Source organism: Leucopleurus acutus (genome assembly GCF_964270905.1).
Source record: "Leucopleurus acutus genome assembly, chromosome: X".
In the NCBI taxonomy this organism is placed as follows: domain Eukaryota; kingdom Metazoa; phylum Chordata; class Mammalia; order Artiodactyla; family Delphinidae; genus Leucopleurus; species Leucopleurus acutus.
In genome coordinates this window covers 65,194,506-65,207,393 of record NC_139148.1, presented here as the reverse complement: position 1 = coordinate 65,207,393, position 12,888 = coordinate 65,194,506, and the positions used below count along the sequence as shown (strand labels likewise).

The following is a 12,888-nucleotide window of genomic DNA, read 5'->3' as shown; positions in this document are numbered from 1 at the left end:
TTTTTTAAAAAAAAAAGAAGAGAACTTCCTTTAGCCATTCTTTTAGGGCAGATCTACTGGCAACAAATTTTCTGAGTACCCTTATTTGACAATTTGTTGATTTTCCCATCATTTTTGAAGAATATCTTAACTGGGTATAGAATTCTGCGTTGGCAGTTCTCTTCTTTTAGCACTTGAAAAATGTGCCACTTCCTCCTAGCCTCCATGATTTCTTAAAACTGGCTATTTTTACAAGTTTGGCTTTTTTAGATTCTACATGTAAGTGATACCATAAAATCCTTGTCTTTGTCTCACTTATCTCACTTAGCATAATGTACTCATGGTTTATCTGTTGTCACATATGGCAAGATATCCTTCTTGGCTGAATAATATTCCATTGTATATATATCCCACATCTTTTTCATTCATTCATCCACTGATGGGCACTTAGGTTGTTTTGGTATCTTGGCTGTTGTGAATAATGCTGCAGTAAACACGACTGTGCAGATATTTCTTTGACATCCTGTATTAATTTCTTTTGCGTATATACCCAGAAGTGGAATTGCTGGATAATGTGGTAGTTCTATTTTTAATTTTTTGAGGAACCTCCATGTTGTTTTCCATAGTGGCTGAACCAATTAATGATACAGAGAATATTTTATTATAATCATCAAACTTGCTAAGAGGCTAGAACTTAATTTATCCAACCACTAAAAAGAAATAATTATGTAACCTCGGAATTTAGTTGTCACTACAATGGCAATCATATTACAATATATAAATGTATGAAATTAACATGTTGTATACCTTAATTTTACACAAAGTTATTATGTCAGATATATTTTAATTTTTAAAAAACCTGCTGTTTTTCAAATTGGCTTTTTCTCCTGTCATTAAGATCCTGTTTCTCTCTCACTTCTTTCAAGAGTTTTTCTTTATCTTAGATTTTAGAAGTTTGACTGTGGTGTGTCCTGGCATGGATTTCTTTGGTTTTACGTTGTGTTTCATTCAGCTTCTTAAATTTCTACATTTGTGTTTCTTGCTAAATTTTGGTAATTTTCAGCTGTTATTTCTTTGAATACCTTTATAGCCTGTTCTTCTTTTCTCTTCTCCTTTTAGGACTCTGATGACAAGACTGTTACATCTTTATTATAGTCCTATAGGTCCCAGAGTCTCTGTTATTTCTTTCTTTTTTTTTTTTGATTTTTGTTATTCAGATTGGGTCATTTCTGTTCTTCTGTTTTCAAAGTTCATTGAATCTTCTCTACATTCTACTGTTGAGCCTATCTATTGAGTTTTTTGTTACTGTACTTTTCAGTTCTCAAATTTCCATTTTGTTCTTCTGTATGGGTTGTGTTATAACTCCTGATTCTCCACTAGACCTCCTTTGATACCAACCCAGTAGTGGGGGAGAGGATTTTTCTTATAACCACTGGGTGGGGGTGGATATCCTGGATCCCTATGTGGTCTTATCTGACACTGCTGGGCTGGTGGGAGGACTTGGTTAACTCAAACGTATCTGACAGCACTGTCTGGCAGTATGCCTTGTTACAACTACATGAGGGTAGAAGTTTGGGCTTCCCACTCAGCCTTTAGTGACAGGGGTGGAGGTACACTGCATTTTTTCTGTACCATTTGACTGGAGTCAAATGGTTGTTGTTTTAAAGCTCTCTGTCTTACTAGTCTGCCTTTCGTTTGGTCCTTTTGCTAGAGAGAGAAGACTTTTCTTGGAGATTTATTTTGACAGCACCCACTGATATTTCCAGATTGCTGGGCTCTTCAACACTCAGTCTGGAATATATGAGGCAAAAAGAAAGCCTGTGGAACTCACTGCCATGTTCTGTCTTAGGTCCCAAGCCAGTATGCTTCCTTCTCCTCACTTTTCAGAAAAATCTTATGTTCACTTTATATATAATATCCAGGCATTTTAGCTATACTTATGGCGAGGAATAGGGAACAGCATGTCTGTTCCATCTTTCCAGAATTGGAAGTCCCAAGATTACACTTTTAAAGAATTATATCTGTCTTAGAGTAAACATATGCATGTGCTTGTGTTGTGTATGTATGTCTAGAAGTGGGATTGCTATGTAATAGGTATGTGCATATTCAGCTTTAGCTTATACTGCCAAAACATTTTTCCAAAAAGGTAGTACCAATTTGCACTCCAGCTAGTGGAGTACCTGTTTCATTTGTTATCTGTCCTCACTATCAATTGATGATGTCTGTTTTTCTTTTCTTTTTTTTTTTTTTGCGGTACGTGGGCCTCTCACTGTTGTGGCCTCTCCCATTGCGGAGCACAGGCTCTGGACACGCAGGCTCAGCGGCCATGGCTCACGGGCCCAGCCGCTCCGCGGCATGTGGGATCCTCCCTGACCAGGGCACGAACCCGTGTCTCCCACATCGGCAGGTGGACTCCCAACCACTGCGCCACCAGGGAAGCCCCTGGTGTCTGTTTCTTTAAGCCATTGTCATAGATATGTAGCAATAAGGCTTCATAGTCTTAATCTGTATTTTCCTGATAACTAATTCACAGTAGTTCATAGATGTCAGTGTTGAAGCTAAAACATAAAGGTTTTAGAAGACAAACAGTATGGAGTATTCTCCTGATTTGTAGTGGGAAATTTTTCATAAACAGGGCACACAAACTGCTTACAATAAAAGGAAAGATTGATAAGGTGAGCTTCATTAAAATTAAGAACGTCTGTTCAGATTTTCACACTAGGAACTCTGGTCTGCAGCACCCAGGGCAAGGCTTCTGCACGCCACAGTCTACGAGCAAGTGAAACTAGACGAAGCACCAAGGAAAAGAGAAAAAAGCTGTGTGGCTGACAGGGTCTTCGTGCCCCGGCTGGGTGTCAGGCCTGTGCCTCTGAGGTGGGAGAGCCAAGTTCAGGACATTGGACCACAAGAGCCCTCCCAGCCCCACATAATATGAATCGGTGAGAGCTCTCCCAGAGATCTCCATCTCAACGCTAAGACCCAGCTCCACTCAGCGACCAGCAAGCTCCAGTGCTGGACACCGCATTCCAAATAACTAGAAAGACAGGAACACAGCCCCACCCATTAGCAGAGAGACTGCCTAAAATCATAATAAGGTCACAGACACCCCAAAACACACCACCAGACACAGTCCTGCCCACCAGAAAGACAAGATCCAGCCTCATCCACTGGAACACAGGCACCAGTCCCCTCCACCAGGCAGCCTACACAAGCCACTGAACCAACCGTAGCCACTGGGGGCAAACACCAAAAACAACAGGAACTATGCACCTGCAGCCTTCAAAAAGGAGACCCCAAACACAGTTAAGCAAAATGAGATGACAGAGAAATATGCAGCAGGTGAAGGAGCAAGGTAAAAACCCACCAGACCAAACAAATGAAGAGGAAATAGGCAGTCTACCTGAAAAATAATTCAGAGTAATGATAGGAAGGATGATCCAAAATCTGGGAAACAGAATGGAGAAAATACAAGAAACGTTTAACAAGGACATAGAAGAACTAAAGAGCAAACAAACAATGATGAACAACACAATAAATGAAATAAAAAATTCTCTAGAAGGAATCAATAGCAGAATAACTGAGGCAGAAGAGCAGATAAGTAACCTGGAAGATAAAATAGTGGTAATAACTACTGCAGATCATAATAAATAAAAAAAGAATGGGGCTTTCCTTTTGGCGCAGCGGTTAAGAATCCACCTGCCAATGCAGGGGACATGGGTTGAGCCCTAGTCTGGGAAGATCCCACAGGCCACGGAGCAACTAAGCCCGTGTGCCACAACTACTGAGCCTGCGCTCTAGAGCCCGCAAGGCACAACTACTGAAGCCTGTGTGCTTAGAGCCCGTGTTCCACAACAAGAGAAGCCACCTCAATGAGAAGCCCACACACTGCAATGAAGACCCGATGCAGCCAAAAATAAATAAATTGAAAAAGAAAAAAAGAATGAAAAGAATTGAGAACAGTCTCAGAGACCTCTGGGACAACATTAAATATACCAACATTCAAATTATAGGGGTCCCAGAAGAAGAAGAGAAAAAGAAAGGGACTGAGAAAATATTTGGCGAGATTATAGTTGAAAACTTCCTTAATATGGGAAAGGAAATTGTCAATCGAGTCGAGGAAGTGCAGGGAGTCCAATACAGGATAAATCCAAGGAGAAATACGCCAAGACACATATTAATCAAACTATCAAAAATTAAATACAAAGAAAAAAATCTAAAAAGCAGCAAGGGAAAAGCAACAAATAACATAAATGGGAATGCCTGTAAGGTTAACAGCTGATCTTTCAGCAGAAACTCTGCAAGCCAGAAGGGAGTGGCAGGACATATTTAAAGTGATGAGAGGGAAAAACCTACAACCAGGATTACTCTACCCAGCAAATTCAGATTTGACAGAGAAATTAAAACCTTTACAGACAAGCAAAAGCTAAGAGAATTCAGCACCACCAAAGCAGCTTTACAACAAATGCTAAAGGAACTTCCCTAGACAGGAAACATAAGAGAAGGAAAAGACCTACAATAACAAACCGAAAACAATTAAGAAAATGGTAATAGGAACATACATATTGATAATTATCTTAAATGTAAATGGATTAAATGCTCCCACCAAACGACATAGACTGGCTGAATGGATTAAAAAACAAGACCCATAAATATGCTATCTACAAGAGACCCACTTCAGACCTAGGGACACATACAGACTGAAAATGAGGGTATGGAAAGAGATATTCCATGCAAATGGGAATCACAAGAAACTGGAGTAACAATTCTCATATGAGACAAAATAGACTTTAAAATAAAGACTACTACAAGAGACAAAGAAGGATACTACATAATGATCAAAGGATCAATCCAAGAATAAGATATAACAATTGTAAATATTTATGCACCCAGCATAGGGGCATCTCAATACATAAGGCAAATGCTAATGGACATAAAAGGGGAAATCAACAGTAACACAATCATAGTAGGGGACTTTAACACCCCACTTTCACCAATGGATAGATCATCCAAAATGAAAATAAATAAGGAAACACAAGCTTTAAATGATACATTAAACAAGATGGACTTAATTGATATTTATAGGACATTCAACCCCAAAAGAACAGAATACATTTTCTTCTCAAGTGCTCATGGAACATTCTCCAGGATAGATCACATCTTGGGGCACAAATCTAGCCTTGGTAAATTTAAGAAAATTGAAATCATATAAAGTATCTTTTCCAACCACCACGCTATGAGACTAGGTATCAATTATAGGGAAAAAACTGGAAAAAATACAAACGCCTGGAGGCTAAACAGTACACTACTAAATAACCAAGAGATCACTGAAAAAATCAAAGAGGAAATCAGAAAGTACCTAGAAACAAATGACAATGAAAACACAATGACCCAACACCTATGGGATGCAGCAAAAGCAGTTCTAAGAGTGAAGTTTATAGCAATACAATCCTACCTCAAGAAACAAGAAACATCTCAAATAAATAACCTAACCTTACACCTAAAGCAATTAGAGAAAGAAGAACAAGAAAACCCCAAAGTTAGCAGAAGGCTAGAAATCATAAAAATCAGATCACAAATAAATGAAAAAGAAATGAAACAGCAGCAAAGATCAATAAAACTAAAAGGTAGTTGTTTGAGAAGGTAAACAGATTGACAAACCATTAGCCAGACTCATCAAGAAAAAAAGGGAGAAGACTCAAATCAACAGGATTAGAAGTGAAAAGGAGAAGTCACAATGACACTGCAGAAATACGAAGGATCATGAGAGATTACTGCAAGCAACTATATGCCAATAAAATGGACAACCTGGAAGAAACAGACAAATTCTAAGGAAAGCACAACCTTCTGAGACTGACCCAGGAAGAAATAGGAAGTATAAACAGACCAATCACAAGCACTGAAATTGAGACTGTGATTAAAAATCTTCCAACAAACAAAAGCCCAGGACCAGATGGCTTCACAGGCGAATTCTCTCAAACATTTAGAGAAGAGATAACACCTATCCTTTTCAAACTCTTCCAAAATATAGCAGAGAGAGGAACAGTCCCAAACTCATTTGAGGAGGCCACCATCACCCTGATACTAATACCAGACAAAGATGTCACAAAAAAAGAAAACTACAGGCCAGTATCACTAATGAACATAGATGCAAAAATTCTCAACAAAATACTAGCAAACAGATTCCAGCAGCACATTAAAAGGATCATACACCATGATCAAGTGGGGTTTATCCCAGGAATGCAAAGATTCTTCAATATATGCAACTCAATCATTGTGATACACCATATTAACAAATTGAAGGATAAAAACCATATGATCATCTCAATAGATGCAGAGAAAGCTTTCTGCAAAATTCAACACCTATTTATCATAAAAACTCTCCAGAAAGTAGGCATAAAGGGATCCTACCTCAACATAGTAAAGGCCATGTATGACAGACCCAGGGCCAACATCGTTCTCAATGGTGAAAAACTGAAACCATTTCCACTAAGATCAGGAACAAGACAAGGTTGCCCATTCTCACCACTTTTATTTAACATAGTTTTGGAAGCTTTAGGCACAGCGTTCAGAGAAGGAAAAAAAATAAAAGGAATCCAAATCGGAAAAGAAGAAGTAAAACTGTTCAGTGTTTGCGGATGACATGATACTATACATAGAGAATCCGAAATTTGCTACCAGAAATCTACTAGAGCTAATCAACGAATTTGATAAAGTAGCAGGATACAAGATTAATGCACAGAAATCTCTGGCATTCCTATACATTAATGATGAAATATCTGAAAGCAAAATTAAGGAAACATTCCCATTTACCATTGCAACCAAAAGAGTAAAATACCTAGGAATAAACCTACCTAAGGAGAAAAAAGACCTGTAGCAGAAAACTATAAGACAGAAAACTATAAGACACTGATGAAAGAAATTAAAGATGATACAAACAGATGGAGAGATATACCACGTTCTTGAATTGGAAGAATCAACATTGTGAAAATGACTATATAATCCAAAGCAATCTACAGATTTGTGCAATCCCTTTCAGACTACCAATAGCATTTTTCACAGAACTAGAACAAAAAATTTCACAATTTTTATGGAAACACAGAAGACACCGAATAGCCAAAACAATCTTGAGAAAGAAAAACGGAGCTGGAGGAATCAGGCTCTCTGACTTCAGAATGTACTACAAAGCTACAGTAATCAAGACAGTATGGTACTGACACAAAAACAGACATATGGATCAATGGAACAGGATAGAAAGCCCAGAGGTAAACCCACGCACATATGGTCACTTTATCTTTGATAAAGGAGGCCAGAATATACAATGGAGAAAAGACAGCCTCTTCAATAAGTGGTTTGGGGAAAACTGGACAGCTACATGTAAAAGAATGAAATTAGAACACTTCCTGTCACCATACACAAAAATTAAACTCACCATGGATTAAAGAGCTAAATGTAAGGCCAGACACTATAAAACTCTTAGGGGAAAACATAGGCAGAACACTGTATGACATAAATTACAGCAAGATCCTTTTTGACCCACCTCCTAGAGACATGGAAATAAAAATGAAAATAAACAAATGGGACCTAATGAAATTTAAAATCTTTGCACATCAAAGGAAACCATAAACAAGTCAAAAAGTCAACTCTCAGAATGGGAGAAAATATTTGCAAATGAAGCAACTGACAAAGGACTAATCTCCAAAATTTATAAGCAGCTTATGCAGCTCAATATCAAAAAAACAGCCCAATCCAAAAATGGGCAGAAGACCTAAATAACCATTTCTCCAAAGAAGATATACAGATTGCCAACAGACACATGAAAGGATGCTCAACATCACTAATCATTAGAGAAATGCAAGTCAAAACTACAATGAGGTATCACCTCACACCAGTCGGAATGGCCATCATCAAAAAATCTACAAACAGTAAATGCTGGAGAGGGTGTGGAGAAAAGGGTACCCTCTTGCACTGTTGGTGGGAATGTAAATTGATACAGCCACTATGGAGAATAGTATGGAGGTTCCTTAAAAAAACAAAATAGAACTACCATATGACCCAGCAATCCCACTATTGGGCATTATACCCTGATAAAACCATAATTCAAGAAGAGTAATGTACCACAATGTTCACTGCAGCAATATTTACAATAGCCAGGAGATGGAAGCAACCTAGGTGTCCATCAACAGATGAATGGATAAAGAAGATGTGGCACATATATACAGTGGAATATTACTCAGCCATAAAACGAAACGAAATTGAGTTATTTGTAGTGAGGTGGATGGACCTAGAGACTGTCATACAGAGTGAAGTGAGTCAGAAAGAGAAAAATAAATACCCTATGCTAACACATATATATGGAATCTTAAAAAAAAAATGGTTCTGGGCTTCCCTGGTGGCGCAGTGGTTGAGAGTTCGCCTGGCGATGCAGGGGACACGGGTTCGTGCCCCGGTCCGGGAAGATCCCACGTGCCGCGGAGCGGCTGGGTCCGTGAGCCATGGCCGCTGAGCCTGCGCGTCCGGAGCTGGTGCTCCGCAACGGGAGAGGCCACAGCAGTGAGAGGCCCAAGTACCGCAAAAAAAAAAAAAAAAAAAAAAAAAATGGTTCTGACGAACATAGGGGCAGGACAGGAATAAAGACACAGACATAAAGAATGGATTTGAGGACACAGGGAGGGGGAAGGGTAAGCTGGGACGAAGTGAGAAAGTGGCATGGACTTATATACACTACCAAATGTAAAATAGATAGCTAGTGGGAAGCAGCCGTATAGCACCAGGAGATCACCTTGGTGCTTTGTGACCACCTAGGGGAGTGGGATAGGGAGGGTGGGAGGGAGACGCAAGAGGGAGGGGATATGGAGATATATGTGTACATTTAGCTGGTTCACTTTGTTGCACAGCACCAACTAACACAACTTTGTAAATCTATTATATTCCAATAAAGATGTTAAAAAAAACGAGAAATATAAATTCTTGTGTTCCAACGTAGCAGGTTATCTATCAGTTTTTTTTTTTTCTTGAATACATTCTTCCTGGAGCCCTCTGTCTACTTGATCATATTTTTCTTACCTCAGTACCTAGCATCTATCTAACTTCTCTTCTTACATTTGTTACATTATATTGTAATTGCATATCAGTCTCCGCTACTACACTCAGCGCCTTGGGCAGTGCCCTTCATTTTGATGCAGTTAGTGCTCATAACAGTAGTGAACAGAATATATTTTTTTGAGTTGTACGTAAATTTTCTACATTTACTGAGAAATCTATCAATGCGTTGAATACATTTTAAACATGTGGTTTCCATATTTATCTTTATTCCTAAATAGACTGTTTTGTTTTACTGCAGTAAGATTCTTCTTGTGCATGTAAATCATCAACCCGACTCCTTAGACATGTCTTTTTTTCAGTGAGTGAGTAATGAATTCTCTGAACTCTTGATTGTTCATAAAACTACCTTAGAATAAAGAAGTCATATCATAAATATATGTGTAGCACTCATTACTAAACATTTATTTTGTATTTTCATTTTCAGAGGGCGCTTGTTTATCATTTCAACCAAAGCAGGATCTCTTGGAATTAATCTGGTAGCTGCTAATCGAGTGATTATATTTGATGCTTCTTGGAATCCATCTTATGACATCCAGAGTATATTCAGAGTTTATCGCTTTGGACAAACTAAACCTGTGTATGTATATAGGTTCTTAGCTCAGGTAGGTTTATCATTTACATTCTCTCTCTCTCTCTCTTTTTTTTTTTTTTTTTGCGGTACACGGGCCTCTCACTGTTGTGGCCTCTCCCATTGTGGAGCACAGGCTCCGGACACGGAGGCTCAGTGGCCATGACTCACAGGCCCAGCCGCTTCACCGCATGTGGGATCCTTCCGGACCGGGGCACGAACCCTTGTCCCCTGCATCGGCAGGCGGACTCTCAACCACTGTGCCACCAGGGAAGCCCTACATTCTCTTTTTAATATTGAAAGATTGGGTGGAACTGATCATATTGGCATTTTAGTTATTAATTTTTTGTCCTGAAGTTATGGAAAGTAAGACTGAAATTACATAAAGACAGTTTATAGTGATTGTTGAGAGCTTATTGTATTCCATTGGAAAGGAATTAAACTGTTCTCTTGCATTCTTATATCAGTAACCTCCTAAAATCTTAATTCTCTCATGAATTAAACAGCATTGTACATAAAATTTGCTTCATGGCAGTATATCACTATGAAGTTCTGCTGTTTTGTAGTAACCAATAACCTGTATTTCTTCATGATTAAGTTTCATGTTTACAAAATTTATTTATTTGCATATTGTTCATTCTTTTTTGCAAAGGGAACCATGGAAGATAAGATTTATGATCGGCAAGTAACTAAGCAGTCACTGTCTTTTCGAGTTGTTGATCAACAGCAAGTTGAACGTCATTTTACCATGAATGAGCTTACTGAACTTTATACCTTTGAGCCAGACTTGTTAGATGACCCTAATTCAGAAAAGAAGAAGAAAAGGGATACTCCCATGCTGCCAAAGGTAAACATCTTTAAATTGTTAGCTTAAAAAAAGAAACTAACGTGGACCAAGGAAATTTTATTCCTACTATGAAAGTTATTCATCTAAGGCTATATTTTAGAATTTTTCAAAGAGAATAAAACTGTATTTAAATGAGAGGTCAATTCTCCACATAACACCACAAAAGATAGTATAATCTGAAACACATATTTTATGCCAAATAAAAAATTCAGCCCTGCAGAAAAGGGTTTCTGAGTAGAAACCTTAAAGGAAATAGTATGGTTCTCTTTTAAGAATCTCCAGTAGAGGGCATACATAATTTTAATAATTATATATGAGATTTAATTGTCTCTTCCTTAACATTTTTTGTTGTCATATAGCAATTAAGAATCAGCAAATAAAAGTGTCTCCTACTTGATATTTTTCACTGTCATAAAGTAAGTAGGACTTTCACATTTCCAAGTGTGAAAGTCCTCTCATTTTATAGATGGGGAAACTTAGGGTCAGAGGCATTCGATGACTTGCCCAGTTTTTACCTAATAAGTGGCAGAGACAGCAATAGTATCTACATCTGTCTTCTGGTCCATTGTTCTTGGATAAGAAAACAGTATTTAATATTAATATAGAAATTTAATATGGTAGATACCATTTTGACCCTACTGAACATGTGAGAAAACTGTATGTTCTCTGATCTAAATAAAGAGTTTATATATTTAAACCTATTCTAATTATCTAAAATGTAATTTTGGGGGGAGATTATTGGGGGAGGTGCTGTTCCTGTTGTCTTGGTTTCAAATTTAAGCACTTAATGTTCCATGTAGCTGTTAAGAGAATTGGGAAAGCAACTACTGGGTTACAGTGTCACTTTACCAAACTTCAGTCATTTGTAAAGAAAATTCAACAGTATCTTAGTTCTTCATATGGTTGGAACATTTAATTAAAACAAAAGGTAATATAAATAAATATATTTCTAACATTAATATAAATCAGTGATTTCTCTAATTATTTTTCAATGTATATAAGTCAATTAAAGTAACATGAATATTTAGCATTTGGGAAAATTTTTTAAACGTCCTTTGTCTATATAAGCAAATATTTTGTTTTTGTAATCAATGAACTTTTCTTCCATTTAAAGTTTACTGATAGAGCATTTAGGAAAGAGGTTTTGTGACAGTCTCTATCAAATCTCTTTGATAATGGCTTAGGGCCACATGATGGTTAAAATCTATCGTTTTTATAATACTTTTTAAAGAAGAGTCATTTCACTTTCCATGTTACAAAATACTAAATTGATAGTGATTTGGCTTCCTTTCTTAATTATATTATTATAGAATGTGAGTAGGGGTCTTGAATAGTCTTCAGAAAATTTTCTGTGCACAAACAGATTTGTTTGTGTATCTTTAAAAAAAGACAAACACAAATGGGCTCATACCATACATATTCTTTTACAACTTGCTCTTTTCACCTAGATGTTTCTTGAACATCTTTCCATATTGGTACCTATATCTCTACTTTAAAAAAAAAACTGCGTAGTATATACTTGCCTTGTTTTATTTAACTCTTATATCCCTAACACCTTTCCTATCAGGTACTTAATTTTGTATGGCAAAGAGTATTCTTTAAAGACTTGCACACATTTATGTTTATATTTTAAAGATAGTGAAGTTTCCTTTTTCAAATTGAGACTGATTTTATATTTAATTAGCCTCTTTCCTAAAATTAAACTTAACTTTAAACTTCAATTTTCATGAGAAATAGCCCATGATTAGTAATATTTCTCATAGGAAGCTACCATTCCAAGTTGAATAGAGATAATTGCTGGGCTTCCCTGGTGGCACAGTGGTTGAGAGTCCACCTGCCAATGCAGGGGACATGGGTTTGTGCCCCGATCCGGGAAGATCCCACATGCCGCGGAGCGGCTGGCCCGTGAGCCATAGCCGCTGAGCCTGTGTGTCCGGAGCCTGTGCTCCACAATGGGAGAGGCCACAATAGTGAGAGGCCCGCGTACTGAAAAAAAAAAAAAGAGAGAGAGATAGTTGCTTTGAAGTTATTTGTTATATGGTAAATGTCTGATTGTAGGAAATCTGTTTAATTTAATAAACATTTACTGATTGCTTGCTGACTTTGAGGTGTATTGTGAAGGTGTATTAAGAAGAGCAAGACATTGCCTAAGCTTTAAAGAAGATTTAAAAAATCCAGCAGTAAAGAAATGCTATTTAATTGTTACAGGATATCTGGAAAGAAACCATCTGTTTTATAACTTGGCACTCTGAGTTGTCAAAGGTGTCATGTTTTTTCATTTATAGACTTTACTTACTGTATTTTGTTTTTGGTGCTATGACCCTTTGCCCATGAAAAAAAGGAAAAGGAATATTGAATGCTACTTTAATGCAAAGTGCTTCAACTCTCCCAC

The 12,888-nt window shown here is 37.5% G+C and overlaps 1 protein-coding gene across 10 annotated transcripts in view; it reads left to right on the top strand.

Annotated features, from left to right (window-relative positions):
• ATRX (ATRX chromatin remodeler) overlaps window positions 1-12,888 on the top strand; it is a 248,863-nt gene that overhangs the window by 201,310 nt on the left and 34,665 nt on the right. For all 10 annotated transcript variants that reach the window (XM_082865330.1, XM_082865334.1, XM_082865333.1 and 7 more), the window contains 2 exons: window positions 9,506-9,683; window positions 10,302-10,496. In XM_082865330.1, the coding sequence (XP_082721456.1) occupies window positions 9,506-9,683; window positions 10,302-10,496 (373 nt within the window). The remainder of the gene's footprint in view (window positions 1-9,505; window positions 9,684-10,301; window positions 10,497-12,888) is intronic.